At 43.9% G+C, this 27,211-nt stretch overlaps 1 protein-coding gene across 5 annotated transcripts in view; it reads right to left on the bottom strand.

Annotated features, from left to right (window-relative positions):
- The window catches only part of NIN (ninein), a 96,112-nt gene that overhangs the window by 68,227 nt on the left and 674 nt on the right, over positions 1-27,211 (bottom strand). For 2 of the 5 annotated variants that reach the window (XM_029951079.1, XM_029951080.1), the window contains exons 1-2: positions 18,290-22,034; positions 7,932-8,013 (exon numbers count right to left, since the gene is read on the bottom strand). In XM_029951079.1, the coding sequence (XP_029806939.1) occupies positions 7,932-8,013; positions 18,290-18,472 (265 nt within the window). In that variant the 5' untranslated portion in view covers positions 18,473-22,034. Of the gene's footprint in view, positions 1-7,931; positions 8,014-18,289; positions 22,035-27,064; positions 27,119-27,211 lie in introns of those variants that run through there. The other 3 variants (XM_029951078.1, XM_029951077.1, XM_029951081.1) reach the window with 3 other exon arrangements.

Raw genomic sequence — 27,211 nt, 5'->3', positions numbered from 1 at the left:
AGAGGAATCTTGATTCCATCCCCTAAAGACTGCTAGAGGAATATGGAAGCCAGTGGTAGTCTCTACAGAGCGGGGGGGGGGGGCATCTCAACAGGGAGTTGAGACAAAAGAAATACCATGCCTTCCAGCCTTAGAAATTAACACCTGGATACTCAGACACCATGTCCTTTACTCCAGATCTCATCTGCCCCAAGAAGAGACACTCTGGACCTGTGATAACGTCCACTTTCCAGAATCAGGGTGAACCACCGTACACGTATGACTTGTGAACAGAAGGTCTTGCACTTATAATAAAAGGAAAACTGCAATACAGTGTCAGTGGGAGGGACCGCTCAGGGGATAAGCCAGTGCAGGTACAGTAAGCAGCTGACCCTCACCCACCCCCCGTCTCTCGACTCCCTCCCTGCCTCAACTCCAGCTGAGGAACACAGAGCACACTTTCCACAGACTCCTCAGACTGACTGCAGCCTTCCTCATGTGGGTCACCACTTGGAAAGCTCAGCTCTCCCCGTGGCCAAAGGGCAAAACAATGAAGGCCCAAGAGGACGTGGAAATGGTTACAGGAAAGCCTCAACACCGTTTATCCCAGCAATGCTTTCTTTAAAAAACACAAGCTTGGGACCTGGGATAGAGTGCCTTCTATGGCACTTACACCAGGAAGTTACCAGAGTTTCAAAGACACACTCCAATATCAGGTAGATTCTTTTAGCTTCTAATTATTGAACACCTGCCATGAGCAAAGTATCATGTTGTACCTGTTGAGGGAGAAGATGGATATTTGATCGCTTTTTGATTTAAACCTGTTTCCAAAACTGACTGAGGATACTTATGGGATGAAAAGGAGAGCACCTTTTTGGTGCTGATATTCTTATTTTAAAATTTCTTTAAAAGTCCCTGGCTTTCTACTTCCCCTCCTGCGCCATTCTGTTAGGCTGGACAATCATTCCCAGACACTGGTGCCTTCCAAAGTCAGAGGCCCTCAACACAGAGTAATGCCAGTCTGAGGCCCTTCATCTTACAGTTCTGCTGAGCTCAGGGATTCCTGAAACTCATTTAAAAATAAGGAGTCAGGGGCACCTGGGTGGCTCAGTCTGTTAAGCATTTGACTTCAGCTCAGGTCATGATCTCATGGCTTGTGAGTTCAAGCCCCGCATTGGGCTCTGTGCTGACAGCTCGAGGCTGGAGCCTGCTTCAGATTCTGTGTCTCCCTCCCTCTCTGTCCTTTCCCTGCTCATGCTCACTCGCTCACTTGCTCTCTCTCTCAAAAATATGTAAACATTAAAAAAAATAAGGAGGGGCGCCTGGGTAGCCCAGTCGGTTAAGCATCTGACTTCGGCTCAGGTCATGATCTCAGGGTTCATGGGTTCGAGCCCCGCATCGCTCTGTGCTGACAGCTAGCTCAGAGCCTGGAGTCTATCTTCAGATTCTGTGTCTCCATCTCTCTCTGACCCTCCCTTGTTCATGCTGTCTGTCTGTCTCTCTCAAATAAATAAAAGTTAAAAAAAATTTTTTTAAATATGAGTCAAAAACGAAGCATGTGCTAATCTCAAAAGAGCACCTCCAAGAAGCTTCCCTGGGGAAGAGTGGTCAGGCAGCAAATGAGCACCACGAAGCCCCCTGGCCCATCCCCACTTCCTTGCCTCCTGTGGCCACCATTACATGCAGACTGCACAGAGTTTGCCCCCATACATGATACTAAATAGGAGAAAAGGGAAGAGAGAATTAAAGGGGAGACCAAGACCAAGAGAAGGAGAGGGGGAGAGGAAAAAGGGAGAGGTAGAGGGAGAGACAGACATATGTGCAGGTGGGGAAGGGGGAAGAGAAGATGGGCAGGGATCTAGGGGCCTGTGGGGAGAGGGGGAGGGGGAGCAGGAGAAACAAAGCGGGGAGGAAAACAAGAAGTAGGGGCAAAGTGCAGTGGGGGTCCAAGGAGGAGGGGAGAGGTGAGCTGGAGTGGTGGAAAGAAGAAAGGGGTGAAGAGGGAGATGTCCCAAGAAGGGAAGGGGAGAAGAGAGTCCAAGAGAGAATGAACAACAAAAAGACATCACAAAAGCCCTCAAACATTCATTATCTGCCGTTCCTCCCGCCTCCTGGGGTGCTCCCTACCTCTGTGGGAGGTCATCACCAACAGGGTCACTACCCCACACTTCTGTGCATACACAGCCCGTTCTGGGGGAGCAGCTTACTGGTCATTAGCACAATGCTCCAGCTACCCCGCCCTCCTGCAGTCCCCACACAACATGTACACGTTCACCTGGACATACAGCGAATGCAGTGACCAAATGTTAGGAGCAGTCTCCAGTCAATTCTTACCAATCCCAGTGGATGTTTCTTGCCTGGAACATAGCACTTCAGGACACAGAGCGAATAGAATGGCTCTGATTACCCTTGTCTGGGAGGAAAGCTCTGAGGCAAAGGCCTGCATCCCACGAGGGTGCCCAGGATGGTGCATGGGGGTGGCTGGCAACCCCCAGGACTGAGTATTCTGACTAGATGGTCTGTTTAAGCCCTAAAGCTGTTCATGATCTAAAGGCGAAACTCTCCGAGTTGATAATGAGGATAGGAGTGTTTCCCTAGGCTTCTCCTTGAGATGTCAGCCTGTGGATCCCCACTGGTAGGTCAAGCATCTTGAGCCATTTTGGGGAAGAAGGCAGAGATTCATGGTTCACTTAAGTGAATCCTCCCCACATTCCAGGGGCAACTCAAAACTTTTTTTTTTTTTTTAACATTTTTATTATTTATTTTTGAGACACAGAGAGAGGCAGATCATGAGCAAGGGAGGCACAGAGAGTGAAGGACACACTGACTCAGAAGCAGGCTCCAGGTTCTGAGCTGTCAGCACAGAGCCCGAAGCGGGGCTCGAACCCACGAACTGTGAGATCATGACCTGAGCCGAAGTCAGACACTCAACTGACTGAGCCACACAGGTGCCCCACAAAACTTATTTCTATCAAGGAACTGCTTGGCACAACTTTCATGGAACCTTTTTGTCTATGAATTATGTGCAACCCATACTGTCCATAACTCTGATAGCTCCTGATTTAATGATGATCCTGGTCACATTTGTCTTAAAGCATTTTACGGGTTAGAATTACCCACCTAGCTGGACTGTAATGCTTCCCAGGGTAGGGGAGCTTCATGGGAAGAGCCTGGGGTTTGATTTAAACAGATCTGGATCCAAACCCTCAGCATTTAAAAGGTTGAGAAGTACTAATGTCATGAAGGCTTAGTCTACTTATCTGCAGGAAGGGAACATGGGCTAGGTGGGACAAGGTCACTGTTCGGTCAGGTGGCTCCTGCCCTGGAAGCTCAAGACACACCCCAGTGCGTCCCCCACCCAGACTTCTGTGGGGCCAGCAGTGGCGGGGGCCAGCAGGCAGGACCAGTGCAGTCAAGTCAGAGAGTCCAGAGCCCCCAAACCCGCCGCAAACTTTCCCAGCCTCATTGTTCTGCACTGGGTAAGATATCACTTTACATGACCACCAATGGACCTGAGTGTTTCCAATTCTCCCTGAACTTATGAAATGACTCCACTCCTTTCTTGATGGTAGTGGTGGTAGTGGTTTATTGTGCTTTTAACTTTTGGAAAAATGTTCTGGTCCTCACTGTTAGTATCTCACAGACACCAATTATTACAGAATTTTGTAACAACCAGAGAGAGGACAACCCAACACAGTAGTTGGGCCATTGGTATGTATATTTTCTATAAGCATGGCCCTCAGGCAAACTTCGGGGAGTGGAAGGCGCCAAGTTCTCTCAGGGTCTAGCCCCATGCCTGGCCACAAGATCTGCTTCAGTGTGCACTTGCAGAGTGATGAAACGATACCTGTTTATTATGGCTATAGCTTCTTCAAAATTTAAGAAAAATAATTACACCAAGGCAGCTCCTGAAATTAGGAATATTGTTTTTTAAAAAAAATCGTCTGTGCCAAAACCATGCATAGTCTTATTTTCCTAATGATTTGGCTTTTCCAGATCAAAGTTTTCCCTTCACCAGTAAACTAAGGGAAGATTTTTACATTAACTCTATCAGGGAAAGAAAAGGCTTCCTGTGTTACTCTAACATCTACAACTGAACAGAAATCTAACGCAAGATGCATCGAACAAGGACAAAATCCCTGGAGAGCAGATCCGGACAGTATGCTGATGTCATATAGCTTAGAGCCTGTGCCAGCACTGCCGTTACAAAAATCCTATAATCCAAAGCCATAGCAAATTGAATAAATAATAATTAGGTTTTTGCTCCTCTCTTATTCCAAGAAAATAATTTAAAAATTAAATTGTACATGTAGATAGAAGGGATTATGTCACTGGTGATGTTAATCAGTTAGGAATTATTTTTAGGGGAAAAAGCTCTTTTCTAAGAGTCTTAGAATCATAAATTATCAGAGGAAAAAGATGCTGCAAATCATCTAATTTGAAAAATCACACTAATTTTAAAAATCAAGACATTGTACCTCGGAGACATGATAAATGGCAGAACCTAAGTCTATGGAAATAATGACTTAATTCCATCTCCTCTCAAATTCTAATATAGCTATGTTTTTATGTATATCAAACCCACTGGGCATTTGCCCTTAGCAAGCAGACCCTCAGAGTGTCAATTTATGTTGGGCAAAATCTGACAGAAACACACAGCTAGCCTTTTCCATAAATTTAGATGTCATTTAGATATTCAGAGATGACACGACTCAATCTTGGGAGCTGAATGGATTTTAAGTATTTTCCAGTACAACTTCTTTCCCATATGAGGTGATCAAAGACCCCAGAGGTTATGACATATAAAGCCACCCAATTAGAAAAGCAAAGCTAGTATTTTATAACTCCTGCCTCAGGGGCCTTTCCACCAGATCAACCTGGGTTTTCCATGTGACAGTCTGGTACAGCACCTGGTATTTTTAACTTATAAAATCTTGGAGGTTACAAAATACCCACTCATGACCCATTCTCTTTCAAAGGCTGTGCACTGTGGCCTTGTTCTTTTAGTCACTTTCCATCATTTAAGGGTAATCTTTTCTCTCAAAGTCTAGTTGGTCCATCGATTTCAAAAGACAAGACAAAAATACCACAGGTCCGGCCCTTATGGTACAAGAAGAATTAAGTACCTGAAAGCCAAATAATGCTGCAGACACGGCATTCCTGTCACTAATGATAGGTGAAATTCGCTTTTTTCTCACCCCTTCTTGCTGACTCTGGCACTTGTCAGCCTCTTTTTGGCCAGGCTGCACTGACAGGACTGGATTTGCCCCCAGCCCATCCACCTGGGGGTTAACATGCTTCCTAGAGATGAGGGGCCCCTGGGTGAGCCCCTCAGTGTCCTCCTGTGCCACCATCTGGGAGACTTCAGGTAAGCAAGGTGCCTCTGTGGGCCTCAAGGTGCTCATGAGAAGACGCCAGTGTCTTCTCCAGCCCTACAATTATATGGCCTATGATTTAGGTGATAGTTATCTTCATAAAGGGGAAGGTGGGGGTGAACTGAGGTGGCCTCCTGATACTGCATTTGAGTCCCGAACCTCCCTTCTCTGTCTCTCGCCAGCCAAGCCAGTCAGCCTGTGGGGGTTGAATCACATTTTAGAGTGGGTGGGAGACCGTTTCAGTGGAAAGGACTGCATGATCCCTGAGAACAACTAGAGGGCCGGAGAGAGACGGGCAAAAAAGACAGAAAAAGCAGAGATGTTCAGGAACATCAAAAAGCTTGAACAAAAAACAGGAACAAAAAGCAGGGAATGTGGGAGGCAGGGCTGACTCACTGCCTCCTCTGAGATAAACCGCCCTTTAAGGTGCTGGCCAGAGCCTAGATTTTATCCCGCCAGGCCAAACTTTAAGGCGGTCCCACAAATGCTGGCTACAGCGCTATCAGTAAGTTCTCTTAGCTACTTCATTACACTGATCTGGGGCAGCTCTGTAATGAGAGTTTGCTACAGCCTACCCAGAGGAGGCAGCACAGCGAAATTATCAAAATCTCTTCTGTGCCCTGTCCTGGAAGACCTGTCCAAACTATGGTCTCGATTTCCATAGCTGTGGGACACACACACAATTCTGAAACCACCATCTGAAGCTACATTCTAAATGTTGCTTCCCAGCTATTGGCAAACTCGGCCAGCCTTTGCCTACCTCCTCATCCTATGATGTAGATCCCAGCACTGGCCCCCTTCCCATCTGGGGCCACCATAAGTCGGAGCATTTATTATGACAATTTTCTGGCAGGTGACCATACAGGTCTTGAAGAAAAGGCAGCAAAGAGATCACGCGGACTAGTGTCAGAGTTTCCCATTCCAAACCCACATAAAAAAAGCACATGATCAGCACACAAAAGAACAACAAACTTACTGTTTATGTTACTGAGGCTCTTACTAACTAAAATGTGGAGATGTCACCAAAGCTCTATTCGGGGTCCCTAGATCTTGCACTACTGTTATCAAGATGACAGACAACCTCAAATAAGTAAAAATACCAATAAAATGTGAGACCTCATAAGAACAAAAGCCCGTGTTCCAGCAGCAGTCATCTACTGAAATTCTATTAGTAGTCTGGAAAATCTCCAGACGGCAATGACCTCCCCCTACGGGCTCACTATAGGCTTCTAGAGAGCTCCAGCAAGCCTCAGAAGGAAGATTACCTTCCTTGGGGTGGTCACTCGAGGCAGAAAGGGGAGATTCAATCCAGAATCCAAAACACCGCTAAACATAATGTTCACAGATATGACACAGATCTTGGGCATTCCAGAAGGTATGATGAAGAACTAGATCACTAGTAAAGAAAAGAAATGAGTTCCCTTCTGTGCTTTATCTAAATAGGTCACAGGGAATGACTCTTTGTAGTGACAAAATGTTAATGATTTTTCCTCAATCTCAAAAACTGGACTATATTTTTATGTTATGATTTAAAATCAGGTTGGTTTTTTTTTAATCTAGGTATAATTCACATAGAGTAAATTTCCTTTTAGTACATAATTCTATGGGTTGGAAAAACTCATAAAATCTGTAACTACCACCATAATCAAGATGTAAGACAATATCATCACCCCAAAAATTCCCTCATGCTTATTTATAACCAACCCTTACTCCTAGCCTGACAACCAATGATTTGATAAAACTGGACTGTATCATAATACAAATATTAGTACTGTTTACACTTTGCTTTAAATATTTACCATGTTTCATTGATCCTAAAATAGACCAACACACACACACACACACACACCCTATATTTGAACACTAGGAGAGTAGGATATGTCTTACAGTCAATGGCATTTTACTATTATAAATGGTAAAAAAAAATCTTTCTTTTCAGAGATACATAAAATGATGATGTTTTATAGTCTACAGTGCTTTTTTAAAAAGTCAGTGAAGTGTAATAATAAGTTCTTTATTTCTTTACAGTCACTGAATACTTACTATGTGTGAAGCATTCTACTAGACACTGAAAATACAAAAATGAACATGGTCCTCAAGAACTATCACTTGAGATATAATTTTATTAATTATATGACAGTGTCTGTAGCAGAGGGTTATCCACCAACTACAGACTGAATAAAATTATCTCTAAATTGGCCACTCTTCTTCTTTCAGGCAAAACCCCCCACCATTCAGATCCTTCCATGGACACAGGAAATAAGAATGAAGGTAGTACCATTCAGCTTCACTCTGCCCATTCCAGAAATGAGTTATTGCCACACCAACTGACATATTGCCTAGGAACAATCCAATTATTTCTGCCATAATACACTGTGGTGGTAGGGAAGCCTCATTTTAGTGTTCAACAGCTGCAAGGCTTTTAGGATAATATCAGAAGACAAGTCACTCAAAATAACTACTCGATGTGTAAAAGGCAGATGCCCCAAATCTTTCATAGACATGCTTCAAAGTCCCCAAATTCTGGGCAATTTTTAAAGGGGAATGTAGAGAAGAAAAGTTAATGAGTGCCCTTACCTGGTTCTTGAAAATGTTCTTCATTTGACAGAGTTCTAGACAAGATAAGTATTAATGCTTCTTTAAATTGGTCAAAATGCACCTAAAAATAAACAATTAAAAACAAATTTAAAATAGTTTCCATAGCCCTAAGGAAGTAAATCCGTCTTCAAGGTGCCAGAACCACTTGTTAACATCCTGGCAGCCTTGAAGTGAGTCACCAACAGCTTTTGTTCCCTTTCCTTCATTTCTCTGAAGCGCTGACGGGCAAGTGGGCTGATCATTTCTGACGCCCCATGTCATGAACCCTAATGTCAGCATCAATATTTATTCAACCCTGAGGGGAAAGCTACATAGCAAAGCCCTCTTTATAAGCTCAGAAAAGGATAGGTTTTGAACTCAACTCCTTTTATTTTTCTGAACAAGACCACAACAGAAAGATGTTAGGTTAGACATTAGGAAAAACTTCCCAAGTACATGATCCATTGTAACAATGCCCCAAAGATGCTTTCATCTCTGAAGAGCTTCTAGAAGAGAGTGAGCTATCATCTGAGGATGACTTCAGTACAGTCTTGCCTGAGGCAGGTATATAATATTTATCTCCCATGGCCCCTGTGACTCTATAAACAAACAGAAATCAATAGCAAACACAAAGAATAAGAACCTTGGGAAGCATTGTCTTGAATGCTTAAAAATACAATTACCTTGATAGAAGGATGAAAGAACGTGAGTTTTAGTTAAGTAAATATTCAGTTAGAATTGGGGTATTACTTTGGTTAAAGGGATAAAACCATTTCTTGATGGCCACGTGTATTCTTCTATAATTGAAATTTATGTAACCTCACCGTGGGGTAGAAGGGAAAGATAGTATTTCTTGAAGATGATTCTAATTTGACCATGTGGCACCTATTTATACAGCAGCCCATACATATATCCAAAGTTGGTCAATGTGTAATTTGTGCCGCTAAAGGTCTCTTCGGACACCATTACAAAACATTGCCTCGAAGTTTAAATATAAGTGACAGATAAAAACCACTTGGCAAATTATACTGCGAAAAGTAGCAAACCTCATTAGTTATCTAGATGATGAAGGACAGAAATCCTGTCTTGTCTATGCAACTTACCATACTGTCCCACAGGAGGTGTGATTTTTCTACCACATCCGTTTTGATCACTCCAAATTACTTTCCAAAATCATGTCCCTTCAGATGATATAGACTAAAAACCAGTGTCCCCTGTGTAGCCAGAGCAGAAACCTGTCATGGGAGGCAGAACATTGCTAGAGAACCAGGGCTCTCAATCAATGAAAAGTGAGGAGACCGCAGAGATGGAAGTGGTACTGATTGGGGTTCACAGCGGACAAAGCACCACAGAGCCTGCAGGAGGCGCAAGGGCCAGGTCCTGCTGTTGTCCCAAAGTCAGAGTGCGGGCTTCAGGCACTGTGGCATCCTGGCTCCCATTACCAGGGGCAAGACCATCTTCCCAAGCAGCCAGTTCAAAACCAGCACAGACCCCAGGGCTCTGCCACCCATGGACATTAGCCAGGCATTCACTACTTCCTACTAGAACCTTTCCTTCCTCTCAGGGTGGGCAGGAGGAGGGTTAGGGGCACAGGCTCTGTGCTGGCAGGGTCCAAGTTCCGACCCTGCCTCAGCCATTTACTTCCTGCTGTGAACTAGCTAAATTACTAAACCTCTCTGAGCTCTAGTTTGTTCATGTATAAAAACAGGAATCTCTAATAACTAAAGTTTAGGATTCATTCAGCAAGTATTTATTGAGCAGCTGCTATGGGCGAGGCACCATCCTAGGCTCTGCTGACAGAGGAGTGAACAAAAGTGACAGAGATCCTGCCGCCACGGAGCACATATTCTCAGCAAATGTCACAGGCAGTCCAGGCAGTCACTGTGTTGAGAGCATTGCATGTCTTTTATGTTATTTATAGTAACACCTCCCTCACAGAGGCATTAGGAAATTAAAATGAGAGCTATGTAAGATGTCTAGAACTTCCAGGGTAACTTATCAACTACTCGGCAGGTAATAGGTGTATGGGGTGACGCTTTCCCCTGTTTTACAGAGAAATGGCCACATTTTCAAGCAAAGCAACTGGCCCTGAAAGTGACCAAGACAGCCAAGTGGCAACGGCGGAGGTGACAGCAGGGATGTTTGCCTCCCTGCCAGGGTCTGGGCAGTTGCCCAACATCAGAGAGGCCGATCTAATTTGCTGTGCTTAGGGACTGGAGCGTGGGGATTCTCCTCTCAGGATAGTGATGGGAATGACCGGGATGAAACCTCCGTCTCTCCTTGCCACAGTTATGAATTGAACAGAAAGAGGCTCCTATTTCAAAAGGGAGGTGCTCGGCTTGAGAACTTCGAGTCCTTTCTCCTTCACTTGTGGGTCTCTGCTGGTTCTGGGCTTTGGCAGAGGTTACTGGATCTTGTCCTTACATAGTTCCGTTCGGTGAGTATTAGCCATGAACATCGCCAGGAGTCTACGTACCTCAATTTTACTCACCCTAAGAAATGACCAAGACACCTACAATCTGGACGTTGATTCTCATCAACTTCCACGACTTCGTTATACCATATTTAAGAGATAGTTAAGTCTCGCACAAACACACCAACCTTTGAGACCGTAAAAACTCATTTATACAGAGATTGCTTATCAGACAATCGAGCAGCAGAAAATTGGGAAATGTTCTCCAAAGCAGAGGAAGGCACGGAAAAGCCCACACACTCTGCTCACAGAAAATGCCACAGAACCAACTCAGGAGTTATTTATTCTCACTCTACCTGATTTATCATAAGCTTTTTCTCCTGCTTCCCCGCCCACTATAGATTAGAAGCAGCAAATAAGAGACAGGAGCCCTCTGAAGCTAAGTACTACAAGAAGTTAATTACCGACATCTTGGGATTGAGTACAGACATCACTATGTTTCCTCAGACAAAAATCCAGTTTTTGTACTTAAAAAACCTTCTTTTAAAAATTGTATCAATAATTGGAAAAGACATGCACTCAAAAACCTAACAGGCTGGGGATATTTAGTGTTGAGGCAAGTATCTATGTGCCACTAAATAAAGCCTGGGAGTATTGTTCTTATGACATAGATGAATAACTGATAGACCAAGAAGATTTTAAATGATCGAGAATAATCTTACGCTGTTTAATATCCTCATTGACAAGGCAAAACTTTAACTAAATGTTTGTAATCCCCAATGGTTAACCTTTTTTTAAAGACTGTTACTAAATGGGGTAAGAGATGCAGTTATTAGAAAATTGTATTAATGTGGATCCTGGATAACACTAGATGAATGGGTGTTACCATTGCAGGTTCATTCTTTCCTGGGCATTTGCATCTCAGAACATCCATATGAGCCAGTCAAGGCAGGCATCTCCCCTTAGAATTGAGGAGGCAAAGCACAGAAAAGGCAGGGGCCTTGCTGGTGGCCTCACATCTTGAAGTTTTGGGGTTCCTTGGGGAACCCAAGACTTCTGACTCGACTCATCAAAGCTTGGCAGCCCCCCTGCCCTAGACCTGCCTCACTCTCTGGCCCCTCAGGGAACTCCTACACTGCTCCACAGCACGTCCTCAACGTTACACAAAGCCAGCGTAAAACAGTACAAAGCCTGTAAAACAGGCTCCGGCGGGGGGGGGGATCAGGAGGAGGACCTTGAGTGTGGGAGGGCAGAGGGAAGAAGAGAGGAAAGTTGATGAGCACTTATAAGATAGAAGCTGGTGCTTTGAGAGATACAAAAATAAGCTGGAGAGACCATTTTTGTGACATTTGGCTTCTCTGAGATATTCACAGGCAGGGCGTAACCATTTCCAAAACAGACCTATCGAAGCACCCATGTTTTGCTTTTAAAAGAAAAAGGGGCTAGAAAAGACTAAATTCGATGAACTCAGAGATTCTTCATAATTCAACACGCGTGCGCACACACATACACACACCTAGAAATCCAAAAATGAAAATGTGGCAAGCTGATCAAAACGACCGGAGCAGCCTCAAGTCTTAAACCGATCCTATTTTCCCTCCTGCCAGGGCACAGAGACACTGGACCCTCCACTGTAAATAACAGTAAATTCCACATCTTCCAAGAAGACTGTTCTCTAATGGAGGCAGGTGACGGCTATTTTCTGACAATGCACATGAATACTGATGTGGTGGAAAAGCCCCTTAGGGCACATCCCAGAACCAAAACGTTAATAAATGCCCTCTATTGTAAAGAAATGTGCATCAGTGGGCTCACTAAGTTCAATAACTGGAGTTTGTAAGTACCATTTTTCTCCTCCAAGGGAGCTTTCCTATTGCATTATGTTAAAATTTGGAAATCTTCACAAATATGCAATGCAATTAAATCTCAAGCGGTAACAAGCCTCCAAGCCTTGCTTCCCCTGGTTGGTACCCCCTCATTTGAATAATAATTGCTGCCATTCATTTTACAAGCATTCCTATATCTTGTATGCCTCAAAGGACAGTTTGCAGCAATAGGAAAATTACATGATGGACTAAAAACACACATGACATTTAAACAAAATTAATGGGAAGACTAGTCAAATCTGATTTTTTTGTCACGTGTCACCAGAGCTTAATAGAAATTCACCTCATCATTTTTCCTCTCCAAATTTCATACGAATGCTTTTTTAGAAACATAATTTGCCTTTCTGAAAAAAAGTCAGTACCATATAAGAAAAAAAACGTTACTTTAAACCACACACAAAAACCCCTGCAACAGGAAGTAGAATAAGGAACCTACCGTTGCATAAAATCATCTGGCGCAATCATGGAGATCAAATACTTACAGTTTCCACATATGTGCAGTACTTCAGACAGACCCAGGATGAGAGATTTAAGCCAAGTGTTGAACCAAGTGATCTTATTAAACAAGACAAAGGCCCATGTAACTATCATCACACTGAGGAGGTTTGTATCTAGCAATACAAAGGGAAACTGATGAGAGAACACTCCAAACATTAAATGCTAGCTGAAAGGGGTAGAGAAATATGGACTCTTGGACACTGTGCAGGAAAATGATGTTTACAGCATTATGCAAAAAGAAATGATACAAAGAGATGTCGTTTCATAATGAAAGGCATAGTTGTGAAATGTTTTATTCTCAGTAGAGCATTCAGGTTATGGTAGTCATTTACTACAGACAGTGTGGACAGGGGCAATGTGGAGAAGGGCAAGCCCATTGTGCATCATAAAAGGCAAGTCCACGGGACACCTGGGTGGCTCAGTTGGTTCAGCACCCAACTCTTGATACTGGCTCAGGTCATGATCTCACAGTTCGCAGGTTTGAACCCCACATCCAGGGCTTGGGATTCTGCTTGAGATTCCGCTTGAGATTCCATCTCTCTTTCTCTCTGCTCCTTCTACACACATACACACACACACACACACACACACACACACACACACCCCTCTCTTTCTCTCAAAATAAATAAAGTTAAAATTTTTTGTAATAAAAATAAAAAGCAAGTTCAAACTGAAAGCAACTGTATGACATCATACTTCAAGACTGATCCAAGGGGGTCCTGCCTACAGATGGAGATGGATGCAACCACTGCCATACAAGAGTTTCTAGCAAATCCATTCTCCACCCCTAGCTCTATAGGGCTAAAAATCAGTACTTGAATCCAGGTCTGACGTCAAAGACTGTGCTCTAATATTATACTGTCTTGATGTGCTAGTGGTGGTGATGGGGAGGGGACTGTGGAGAATGAGATTCATTCTTGCATATCTAGAGTCCAAGGAGGCTGTGAAAACATGCATTCAAATTCAGGGATGAATCAGGGAAATCTAGGTTCCTATCCTGCTGCCACTTCAACCGAGTTGCCTGACCTTGGACAGGCCAATGTACTTTTCCAAGTTCTCTTTCTAAGGTTTGTTTGTCACACAGATGAACACTGAAGTCTAAAATTTGTGGACACAAAAGAATGTTAAGTCCCCTCTGTCCAGACAAGAAGATACTCATAGAAGTATCAGTGGAATACTGCAGAAATTGGATCAGCCTTCTGGACCATCCTTTCTCCAGAGAAAGAAACAGGCATTACTGAAATAAAGCAGGTAGAAGAGAACACTCTTTCAACACGTGTTCCCACCTCTCATTGGGAGCTAAAGGCCTTCCCATCAGACTAAATACCTCTAAGAAACTCGAGGTTCACAGCACGCAAAATCAAAGTTACTTTTGCAATGAGTTGGACAACAAAGTATTAATACAGAGTAGAAGTAAATCTTGCAGTCTCTTAATCAGATTGTCTTCTTGTCTACAATGAGAACTATAGACCCTTAGGAGTTCAAGTCAACCCTAACAGAGATGGTTGTAAAAGAAGGGTGTTTGCACAGAGTCACAGGACATCCCTCACCATTTCAGGTTAAACTATGATGGTTAAACAGTAAGATACAGCAAAGGTCCAGACATTTAATAAGAGAGGTGATGAGAAATGTTTCCACCATTTCCTCCAATGCATTCAACAAGCCTCAGATCAATATGAAATAGGAGGATGAACACGGGGTAGTTACAAATAGACACTATTTGATGCTGGAGCATAATTTTGCACACAGAGAACAAATCCAAATAATCACTCCAGAAAGTACTTCTGTATGCCTGATATACTTTTCAAATGGTTGAAATATGTGTAAGAGAAAGAAATCTGAAAAAGCTTTTAACGAACTAGAAATGAACAAACAAGTCTACCATATGAAATTAATCAGAATATTTATAAAAGACCTCCTGCCCAAGCACTTTAAAATGAAAGATGGGAAATCCGAGTTTAATTATATATTTGTAAAGTTATTAGATCTCAAAACTAAAAATTTCAAAGCACCTTTGATGAAGAAAGTCCATACACCTATGGGACTCTTTGAGAGTCAATGGTAAGTTCTGCTACCAGGTGGCCTGTTTTGATTCTAAAGAGTGCCAAAGGCATGGAACACTTCAGCATTCAGAATCATATCAGAGTATAGCAAGGAAACTCCTCAGAACCTCAGGGGGCTATTTTGTCTCAAAGTTGCTTTATTCCATAAGTAAAGGAAAATTTATTTTTAAAACTATATAAATAACACCTTCAATAAGACCAAGGTAAGTTACCCTTATGTCCTGATTGCTAATAAAAGAGAAAGGCGTATGAAAACATTTCATTTTGAAGATACAAAAAGGCCAGGAAGCACTCATGACCAATATCAATTGCTAGTATAAAAATTTGGTTCAATAGAAGAACTAATGCTGCTCTGTTTTCTTCTATGTTTATAGTATTTGCTCCCAGGACTATTCACCTGCCAGACACATTACCTGACCAGACTATAAGTTCTTCAGTGTCTTCAGGTCTCCTGTCTTGGGCTCCTACCCACCTGACAGGTGCTTCACTGAAGACAAAGCTAAGGATGGAGCTCTTTTGATTATGTAGCAGAAAACACCTAACAACAGTATCCTGCTTCTTTCCTTTTTTTTTTATAACAATTTTTTAATGTTTTATTTATTTTTGGTACAGAGAGAGACAGAGTATGAGAGGGGGAGGGGCAGAGAGAGAAGGAGACACAGAACCGGAAGCAGGCTCCAGGCTCTGAGCTAGCTGTCAGCACAGAGCCTGATGCGGGGCTCGAACCCAGGAACATGAGATCTGACCTGAGCCGAAGTCGGAGGCTCAACTGACGGAGCCACCCAGGCACCCCAGTATCCTGCTTCTTTCAAATCAGTGATCCGCAATCCTCAGGCACTGCAAACACTTATATAGTAAGCACTCTGCTCAGGGGAATATGGCTTCAAGTTATAAAGCAAGATCAGATAGATGAATTGAAAGGGCTGAATGGCCTAGTAGTAAAATTCGTGAAAATGGCAAGTCAGTTTCAGTTACTTTCCTTAACAACCGTCAAAAGAAACATTAGGCGTAAAAAAGAAATGCCAGGAATTCATTACAGGTGGATTTTAAAATAAAAAATAAACAGAAAATATTCATATTCTTATTGAGGAGGACAATATGTTTTAGCTTATTTCTTTTTCAAGGGAAAAAAAATGGCTAATTCAGCCCAATTCCAATAAAGGTAAACTTGGAAGTTTTATTTAAAAATTACACTCATTAAAATTTAAAGATAAACCATAAGCATCCAGGAACCTGTTGGATACTACCGTATCCAAAGCCAATTGAATGGAAAACTTTAGTCTATGGTAAACATAAATAAGATGCGCAGACTAGCAGGATGCCTGACATGTAGGACACACACAATACACCTTTGTTGAATTAATGAAGGGATGAATAGATTTAGATTTGTCATGCTACTATTTCTTTCTCCTTATTAAACCAAATTCCTAACGCTTATATGTTTTTTCTATAAATACCACCTAAAGAGAAGAAAGATGATGGGTGTTGAAAACAACTTAAAATTTTACAACTTACAATCCGTACTCAATGTATCAAGAAAGTGTCAGGGCTTAGAAATCTTCAGTGAATTCTAAGGCATTTTTTCCTTAGAACTTAAAACTATAGACATATAGAGTATCTTAACAGCATATGGCCAAGTTTATGTGATCATCTGAGGAGAATAATTCAGTGTCATAAAAATGCAAATTGAACAGTAGTGCATTAATTCATGCCAACCCTGCTCTCAAGACAGTCACCAGGGACCTCCCACGTGAAATCAATATGCATACATCTATTTAACTTTTATCACAGGCTCACTAAGTAAATATCAGGCTACAGACCACTTAGGTATTCATTATTCACAGGCAAATAGCAAACGTAAAAAGCAGGCTGATAGTGTCAGGTCGTTAACAAATCAATCGATAACTGTTCCCCGGTTTTAGTTTGCAGAATGAGGGCAAAGATGTGCAACATCTGGAGAGCAAACTGTGAGGGTGCTAAGGTGTCGTCTATATTTACGCTGATGCAGACACAACCTCTCAAGGAACCCTTAGGTTGTAGGTCTTCTCAGGCTTTAACAAGCACTGAAACAGACCTACTCTTGGTACTATTTCTTATACACCAAAAGGGATGAGATCCCCAAGGACCACAGGGAAACGCTACTCCCTTAGCTTCCCAAGGAGTCCCAGAATGAAAACACATTTGAGTGTATTATGTGATGAGGAGCAAAGGATATAATCCACAAAACCTCCTAATTCGATGACTTTTGAAGCAAGATTTTTAGCATGTTTTAGGAACCACATGTTTTTGCAAGCAGCTAACTCCCTCTCCCCAGAGTGGCCAAGAATGGTTCCAGTTTTGTAAAACAAAGAAGCAAATTCCTATTTGTTTTTCTTTAATCGTGAACCCTGTTAAACACGATGTTCATAGTGCCAAGCCCCTGGGAATAGCATCCTTTGTACATTAATTTCAGGATGATCACTACTACTCCGGTCTGTCTCCTGTCACAGACAGCCAATACAGCCTACTGTGTCTGAGGTCCATCAACTGAGAGACAGCAAAAATGAAATAAAGAAAAGAAAATTTAGTCACTGGAATAAAGTTGAGCTTCATGACTCCTTCCTCAATTTATACCACATGATAAAAACCACTGTCATCATCAATGACAACAACACAGCTCACAAAGCAATGCCCATTTCTTCCTCTCATCCATTCCAAAAATTAGCAGCAAGACTCAACCCAAAGCAAATGATGCTCTTAATTATAATTACCAAAACTGAAGGCAATATGAGGTTGAGACAGACCAAACACCCTTTCCACTACTAGCAGGAGGTTAAAAAAAAAAAAAAAAGGTCCCTTCTCACTTCGTACTCATTTCTGTCACTTGATCTGTGGGGACAATATGACTATTTGTTGTCAAATGCAGAAGTTAACATCAGCACACATGCACATCCCTGTTGGAAGCAAGTCGTGCTGGGTTTTAAATGAACCTGCACTGTATTTACTTACCCTCCTGTCTTATTTCCTAGGTGAAAGGATTAATTAATACTTCACACCAGAAACAATCTGCACAAGAAATAGCTTTATTGGGAGTAAAAGTCATAACAGCAATCTATTCATCCTGTGAGCGGCAATTTTCTTGCTGCATTTTCCTTCTCTCTGAGGGAAATCTCAGTCCCCTCCTTCTACCCCAACAATTAATAGAGTCCGTAAAATGATCCACAATGAACAAGAGTTGGAAAACATGCTCTTCTTGCCTCTTTCTCTCTCTTCATCTAAGATGCTGGGGGCACACTTTTATTCCAGAGCACTAATTCCAGTGGGCTTTCGCCACCCCAGCAAACCACACTCTTGGGTCCCACCCGTGTGGTTTTCTCTTTCTGCTTATCAGGTTATAACAGCTAGGGGCACACACAGCCAGGACGTTAGAGGTTGCAACACGCGTGCTCTGCGCCCCAACCCCACCCAGACACAAGCTGCACCCACTTCCCGCTGCCTGCCTTCTCCCCCAATCCTTACCCTGCCCAGGAGGTTGTCCTGAAGCAGCGTCTTCTGGAGCACCGGGGCCACCTCCTCCAATCCCAACACGTGGCAAAGGTCGGTGAGTTCCTCCTGTCCCAGGGACCCGGTGCCAGTCGTGTCAAAACTGTCAAACAGCTCCTTGAGTCGGGCCTCATGCTGGTCCTGCTCCACCTCATCCATCCCATAGCCCACGGCGCTCACCTGTGTGTGACAGAGACAGGGCAGGTGGTGGCAGCCCAGGAGTCCTACCCCTGCCCTGGCCAGCCCCTCAGGAAGGCTCCGTGCACCCTGGCCCCAATGCTAGTCCATCAGGACCTTGGTGGAGGCTGGCAGGAGAGGCGACACTCCACCCCCACCCCTCCACCTCACTCCCAGCAAGACCTCAGGCCCCTCTAGGAGCCAGCCCTGGCCAGCCGGGTTCCCACACAGGCACTCACACCAGGGCCACATCCATAGGTCAGGTCACGCAGGGTAACATTACCAGAATGAGGGAGTCTTCTCTCCTGCCTGGTCCTCGGGCAGGCGGCCAGTCTCAAACTCAAGACTGAGAGCACTTCTCTATGAGCTCTATAGCCCTGGACGTACAGACGGTGAAAGGCCACTTCTGACACTCAGTCCTTTCAAACCGACCGTTAGAACCAAAAGACTCTGCGGGGCCCAAGTAGGCGAGCTCCAGACCACCTGCCCGGATGTTGCAATCTGTGGCTGGGCTATCTAGTTCCGCTTGGGTCAGCCTGGATGCCTCCCATCCCGTCTCAGCCCCGAGGCTTGCAGCAAGAGGCACTGGATGAACAAGTCCTATAGAGTACAAAATCACCTCCCTGTTTACGTGAAACACAATGCCTTTTATACAAGTTCCCCCAAAAGCAGCGCAATTAACTTCACTGGTGCAATTACAGGAGGTGCGACAGGAAGGGTATTCCCTGCAGCACGCTTCAGCCCCTGGGGGTTTTAGGTAACGCCTGATTGCCTAGAGAAAGGGGAAAACACTCTTCCCACCTTTCAGGCTGCCAGCTTCAGAGGAGCCACAGATCATATGAATCATAGCGAGTCTCAGGCAACTTCCACTACGCACACTGCCTCATGTCTGTACGCTTGGTTAGTCTGTCTTCCATCTTTTCAATCCCCCAACCCTGGCCTTTCCATTTCTCCACCTTCCATGGGATCAATAAAAACATGGGCTCATGATGATTAACTCAGAATCACTTCTGCTAAAAATAGACATCATAAAATTCTAGGTACCTCATATTTTAAGAGTGAAATCTGGGGGTTGGTTTCTTTGGTTGCACACGGATTCATTTTTAGTGGGTCTTCCGATGAGAGCCTGAAATGCGCACGCATCTGAAGCTACCTTCACCATGATGCAATAGAAGCCAAACACAACCTATACCCCTGAGAGATGAGCTCAGCCATCTATCCCAGGCTCTCGGCACCCGCCCCTTGACTAGAAAAAGCAGCACTTTCAAAAAATATATTTATCTTACCCATACGTGCTTTACTGTGATAAAAAATACGTAACATGAAATCTGGCCTAACAAAAACTTATTAACAAAATTTTAAGTGTGTAGAACCATCTTCTTCACTATACGTGCACTGTTGTACAGCAGATGTCTGGAATTTTTTCACCTTGTGTGACTTTGTGCCCTCTGCAGAACAACTTCCCACTGCCCCCCTGCCCCAGCCCCTAGCAAACATCATTCTAGTTTTCAAAGCAGCGTTTTTAACTAGCAAACGCCCTGAGTAAGAAAACTCTCTAATTTGCAGGCGAGGTGCATATACCAGATGAGAAACATGGGCAACAGGCAAGGTCAGGTGTTGAACATGGCCAGAACTGAAAATGAGAAAGGCTTCCATATCACAGCAGGGCTGCTGTAGGCTGCCGTCCAAAACATCGCGAGCTAAGACAGAGCCACGACCACCCCGAGTTTCAGCAGAACGACATGGACTCAAGGTAGATTCAGACAGCGCAGCCACTACTCCATTTGAACTGCAGCCACTCATCAAGGCAAAGCAGCACCATTTCAGCCCAGGCTCCTGGTCTCGAGGGTCTTCTAATTCTCAGCTTTTCTATTACTAGGTGCTGCGGGCTCTGGCTGCCTTCCCAGGATTGGTCTGTTGGGTTAACTAATCACCATGCAAATGTTTTCAAAATAAGTTGAGAGTGCGATATAAACATCAGAGCATGAGAAGAGAAACTCCAAGGTGTTAAGCAAAGCCACAAAAGTTAGGAATTTAGACAAGGCCGTCTCCTGGCTAATGAGAGTCTGCCAGTTTGTTGTCGCCTAGGATCTGAGACTCCCCAGGTACCCTGGGATTTTCAGGGTTGCTGGCTCCCAGACTCACTCTGAATTTTACAGTCCCCTGGGCTATAATCTGACCAACTTCATAAAAGGAAGACTATTCTGCTTTTACTTGATTTTGCATATTAAAAAAAACCCTCAAAGTGAAAGAATTCAAACATTTCCCCCCTTTTTAAATTATTTTTAAGGCATGGGGATTGGTTCATTTAGACCAATGAAAGAGGGCCATAAAACTCATAATAGACTGAGAAGTCTTGATCTTATCCATGGCTTTGAATTCAGCAAGCTATCATGCCCTGCTCTTTGGGAGGTCATTGGATTTTCATGAAATAAAATCTCTTTCATTTCATAGCAGCTTTCCTTTTTTATCTCTTTTTTTTCATCTCCTTCCTTCCCAAGACACTGTGCTTTGGAGAACATTCTTTTGACTGAAGGGGGAAAACAGCCCCAACCCTGTGGAACAAATGAGCATACGGAAACATCCAGAAGATGTTACATATGGTGACAAGTTGTCAGTCCTCAATTGGCACAGAATGCATTTTTTTTTCTGGTTGATATTATTCCCCAAATGTTCGTGAGTAATTTCATGTGCAAGAATTTTTTTTCTCCCTGCTTGGCAGAAATCTCTGAAGGGACAAGGTCCACAACTTCTTTCTTATATCCTCCCCCAAATGCATGGCACAGTCTGTTCCTCACACTGGAGATACAGTGCAGGGAGATTCCATGAGTGGAACCGTACCCTGAGTGAGTGATGAAATGAGCCTATGAAGATTCTGAAACGCCCATTTCTTCCACAAGCACACCTCTCCTTCCCCTACCTGACCCTTTTTTACAAAGGCATTCTCCGTCTTGGACATCACTAAGCAGAAGCAGAAAGCCAGAACCCACTGCCAAACTGTCGGATCTAGAACTATCTGGAGTTTGATTATGAAGTTAGTAATTAAACCAATGGATTCATAAGCCTGGGCTGTAATTTTTGTTTGTTTGTTTTGGGGGGGGCAGTTACAGGATGTGACTTTGGAAGAGAATCTGTACTAAACCACTGTCCCGAGGCCCCTTGTTTATAGAATGGGAACAATAATACCCATCTGGAAGGGCTGTCGTGAGGGTTAAAGATGGCAAGCAAGCGGGAAGATGACCCCGGAGAAAGTCAATACAAGATGGGAATTGAGAAAACAACCAAGAAAATACCTGTGACTGACAAAGGCAGGATGAACTGAAGTCAACCAGCCCTAGATCTGCTTTCAAAGAAGCAAAGCAGGAGCTGCGAATGCCAAAGAGACAGCAAGAATGCACAGAGCAGGTAGTCGATATATTACTAAATGGTCAATGGCAGCAGGTAAGGCTCAGTGCTTCCTCCATCTTTAAAGGCAGATTACTGAGGGGCGTCTGGGTGGCTCAGTCGGTTGAGCCTCCGACTTCAGCTCAGGTCAGATCTCACATTCGTGGGTTCGGGCCCCGCGTCAGGCTCTGTGCTGACAGCCAGCTCAGAGCCTGGAGCCTGCTTCCGGTTCTGTGTCTCCTTCTCTCTCTGCCCCTCCCCGTCTCATGCTCTGTCTCTCTCTGTATCAAAAATAAATAAAAACATTAAAAAAAAAGTTTTAAAGGCAGATTACTGAGAAATTTAACATCAATCAGAAAGGCTGAAATATTGATGGGAGTTAAGAAGAAACTTAAAAAAAAAAAACTTCTGAACATCTATTGTAACTCTGGCCTATGCTGAGTAGTTTACATAAGTGGTTTCATTGAATCTTTCTAATTCTTTAAAGTACACATCGTATTCCCATTTAAGATGCAGAAATTGGGGGTTGGCAAAATTAAGCAACTTCTCCAAGGACACAGCGCTAATATGGGGATGAAGTTGGGATCAGAACTCTGGTCCGACTCTAAATTATACTACTTCTCAGTCCTATGCATGCACCAGAACACATGAGTGGGACATCACTGGCAAATCACTTATCTCCACCTTTATGCATTAATCAACAAAATAGTACCAAGTCCCAGAAACCACCATGAAAACCTGATGGCCACAAACTCCCCCAAATTGGAATGGGGAAGGATGGGGTATCTTCCTCCCGACCTCTCTTAATCTACTTACTGAATAATTATAAGGCACTAGAGATATACAGAACAAGGATTCTTTTTTCCAAAGCAGCTTTGGGATTTAGAGCAAAGAAGAAATAAAATTTTATATAATAATGACCATGAAGAGTTCCATATCTTCAACTGTGGGCACAGTACAGAAATTGGTAACTGTTAACTTACTTCCTCAAAATGCTTACGTATGCCTGGTCTGTGCGACCAATGCTCTCCTTAGTTAAAGCCTACCTGCCGCCCACCAGTGACAGAAATCTTACTCAGAGATGAAGTTGGGTTTTGAGTAATAAACCCTCCTTCAAATTGCCAAGAATAACTCCAGTTTTATAAAGCCTCCCACAAGTCGGGGCCTCTCTTCGCCATCTACCATCCCAATCAAGTTGACAGAAGCCTTTACAATTCCTTTGGAAGAGAAGGGTCGGTACGGGCAATATTTTGGAGTTTTAACTAGGGATGGTTAAATAAGAGGCAGATGCACCGAGCCATTAATCAAAACATTTACCCCCCCCCATAACCACCCATAATGAGAACTATTTGGAGCACTTTCCTTCCAAATAACTCCAAACAAGGCTGCCAAGACGTGCAGACCCTGACAGGGATGGCCATTACAGATCTGTGTCCTTGTGCTCCACTCGGCAACCCTGGCTGATGACGTCAGTGCCAACTGGGCCTGGAAAAGAAATAGGTGGAGGTCCAGCCGGAATAATGAAGTCCCCAACATAAGGCCAACATGAAGCGGATACATGACCTTATGAACTTTCCAGCATCCAAGGTACAGAAAGGAGCTTGTACAAATGGCACCCCAAAGGGGACGTCTGTTCTGGGCCAGAGGGAGTGAAAAAGGGACAAAGTCTGGCAAGGGAAAACCAAATAATAAATGAGCACAATGCCAGAGCCCCTCGTCGAGGCCTTTTATTTCCCTCCAGATGGTCCAGCAGCTGAACAGCTACGTGCAATGTCTGGAGGCCCCTCCTGGCTCAGCCGCTTTCCTTGGGTATCATAATAGATGCTTTCAGATTTGTGTTCAGACATAGCTGTTGGGGGTCCGCAGACCAGGCAGTGGCCACCAGGTGACTAATTTAGTTACTTTATAACCAAAGTCATGAACATGGACAAATCCTGCTTTGGGAAAGCTTTCCATTCATGCCTTTAAACTTCACCATTTGGCAAGTCAGAGCCTCATAATGCCAATGATCAAATTAAAACGTTTCTTTTTCTGCCCTCTTTCCTGCAAACACTTTAATTGCAAAGATCTCCAGTCTTAACATTTTGGACTCATTTCAGTATAAAATGAAACAGTGACAAGAATAAACTCAAGTGCAGGAAAAGCTTAATAGAAAAAGCAACTGTCTTTTTTTCATTTCCCTATCTATATACCTACATTTACATTACATTTATATAAAATATTTCTGCCAGAAACTACTACTACTCATTAAAATGACTCCTGTCAGGTAGCCTCCTCTTGGTTCTGAAAGTACTTCACTTCTAGCTGGACACCGCAAGCACAAGAGAATCACCAGGAACAAAATCATGGCATAAAGAAAGAACACAAATGTTTAAGTGCCACTGCACATTAAATAAATTTGAAAGAAAATAACAACCTCTGTTAACTGCATTATAAAACTGAATTTAACTAAGGACATCCTCCTAGCATTTATACTAAAGCATTAAAAAAGGTTTTAGGATTTTAGTGTTTAATATATTGCTGTGTACCAAACCCAAGCTTTTGTTAAGCCTTAACAGCTAGGTAGATTACCAATCAGCTGGTTAATTCAGGGCAGCTGCAGGAACAAAATTATTAGGCTAGCACCTTGTAGGCTCAGTAACCTGTAATCAGCTACTAAGTAAAATTACAGAAGCAGAAAACAGAGCTATGTGTTTGTTACTTTTTTAAAAAAATGTTTCTTTGAGTGAGAGAAAGAGCACACTGGCTGAAGGAGCAGGGGAAAGGGGGGGGGGGTTCCCAACCAGGCTCTGCGCTATCACCTCACAAATTGTGAGATCATGACCTGAGCCGAGACAAGAGTCCAATGCTTCACCTACTGAGCCACCCAGGCACCCATTACTTTCTGAAAAGAGACTGCTCATAACAACCTTCACTTCTTGAACTATATTTACCTGAATTAATCCGGAACGCCCGCAGCTAGTTCCCTTGAGGAAGAGCTTCTATTCCCACATCTATAAGCCAGGTTTTCCCACCTTTGTTTTTTAGGGGGACATTAGAACACAGATTTTAATTTTTCCACCCAAAAGCTTGAATAAATGATTAACTGCTGATATACAATGCAACAAAGAAATGTCCTAATTAAAAAAAAAAGTTGCTTGCTTCTATATTCCCATAGTCTTTCTCAAATTCTATTTTATTTGTAGATAAGAACATCTTTTTCAAGCTTCCATCTCCCCACAAGCTCCTGCCCAGCAGATGCAAGCTCAATAGCCAGAATTCAAACCATATAATTTATTGGCTTACAGATGAATTGGCATCTATAAAAATAACCCCCTGAAAAGGCTTTAGGCGGCTTGAATCCCGCTATACTACTCTGGCTACCTTGCCAACCTTTTATCAATGTCAGACCGATAAAATGCATTTTCGTTACTAACATAAAATGGAATCATCAAGACTGGTGAAATGTTGATTTAGAAAGTCATTCGCAGTAACATTTAAAACAATTTATTTTAACAACATTTGACTCACGATAAGAATATTGCCTATTAAATTAAAGTTGGCTGTTCAGAATTCACTGGGGCTCTATTCTCCCCCTCTGTGACAGTTATCACCTTTTGATAGTAAGGGTTATCACACATCTAAAATGAAAAAAGAACAAGAAGCAAGACACCGGGCCGGTCTGGGCAAGTGCCTATTAAAGTGACTGACCCGTGACATTTTAATACGAAGACTGTACCTGTGACGATGGCTTCCTTCCCATTGCCCGTCCAAAGCCTTCTCCTGCCTTGGCAATGTCTTTACTGATGTCCAACTCATTTGGAACATCTGTAAGTCCTACCCTTTACCGAAACAGCGGTTCAGAAGGCTTTCCCCCAAGGAACCACAGACGTCAGGTGAAAGTACAAATCTGCAAATAAACTCCCCAGGAGTTCACTTTTCCTCCCTAAGAACAATGACAATAGCTGAAAAGACTGCAACAAACTGGTTTGCCACCCAGTCTGTAATGTTACTTTTACACACAGTCTGGAAATTATCACACGACCTCCCAACTCCAGAGCAAGATCTGCCAATATTTCAGGTCATCCACCCATACACTAAGCCACTAGAGACGACTCAAGATAAAATTAAGCTGACACAGAAAAAAATACATTTCCTCGTAGACTGTCGAGCCTCTGGAAAGAAGCGGGAAGAATTTATGTTAACATATTTAAGGGAGCCCAACCGAGAAATCGTCCATGGCCTCGGGAGCTTAGCCCATGTGCCATGATGGACTTTCTCAGGATTCTAAATCCTAAAAATCTACCATGTCAGTCACAAAAGACAACCATGCAATCTGTTTTGATTTCACAATCTCAGAAGTTCCTATGGCACGTCCATCTAAGCAGTTCCCCTGCCCCTGTTAAGAAGGCATAAGATCCCATTAGAGCTAAGCTGTCAAAACAGGGTATGTGGTAGGGTGATTGCTCCAGCTCCTGTTTTATGTGCACCTTAACCCGGGTTTGCCAGGACTGAGGCTAAGAAAACACCTCTTCCTCTCTACCTTTCGACTTCACAGAAAGAGCTTTCCGCAGGAAAGTGTTACCATCAGCTTTGTCCTTTCGTCAGGGACCGGTTTGGTGGCCGCAGAAGCCCAGCCCTGGGAACCCGGGAAGCTTCTCCCGCTGCACTCCACACTTCCATTGCGCTGGTCTAGCGATCAAGGCTTTCGGGCAATAACCGAGTGTCATTTTGTCCTCTCCCCTTAGTTTTTAGTAATTGCACGGGGAAAGTCTTTCTAAGTGTATTTCTCCCCGCGCGCCTTCTAAAATTCCCCCTTTCGGGGCCCCCATGGGCTCTCCGCGGCTCAGAGCCCAGGCTCATCACCTCGGGTTTCCCCAGACAGGTTCACTTCAGCTTCTCAATCTCAAGGCTGCCTGGGTGGCCCCGGGCCACTGAACCACCACCCCTTCGGCTCGCTCCGGGGCTCCAGTCCGCTCCTGGGTCCACACACAGTAGCCGCTTTCAGCTCAGGCTGCGGGCTGGGACCACTGGGGTGGCGGGGATCCCAGCCCCGGCTGCGCGGCCGGAGGGCTCTGCCCCTGCCCCCGGCAGAGCTGTGCCACGGATGCTCCTCCGAGCCGCCCGCCCGGCGCGCCCTCCGGAACGCGCGGACACCCCCACCGTGTCACCAGGCGGCGCGTCCTCCCGGCCCCCGCCGCCCTCGCCTACCTTCTGGCGGCCTCTCCGTCGCGCCCGCACCGCCGGCCGCCCGCCTCCGGCGCTCTGCAAAGCGAAAGGGGACGCTTTGTTAGGGCTCAAGAAACGGGACAATACTTCGCAGCCGGCGCCGCGGTTCCGGGCGGGCGTCCTTCAAAA

This window comes from Suricata suricatta, chromosome 9, assembly GCF_006229205.1.
Source record: "Suricata suricatta isolate VVHF042 chromosome 9, meerkat_22Aug2017_6uvM2_HiC, whole genome shotgun sequence".
Classification (NCBI taxonomy): Eukaryota; Metazoa; Chordata; class Mammalia; order Carnivora; family Herpestidae; genus Suricata; species Suricata suricatta.
Note: the sequence above shows the minus strand (reverse complement) of the source record. Positions and strands in the feature narration are given on the sequence as shown.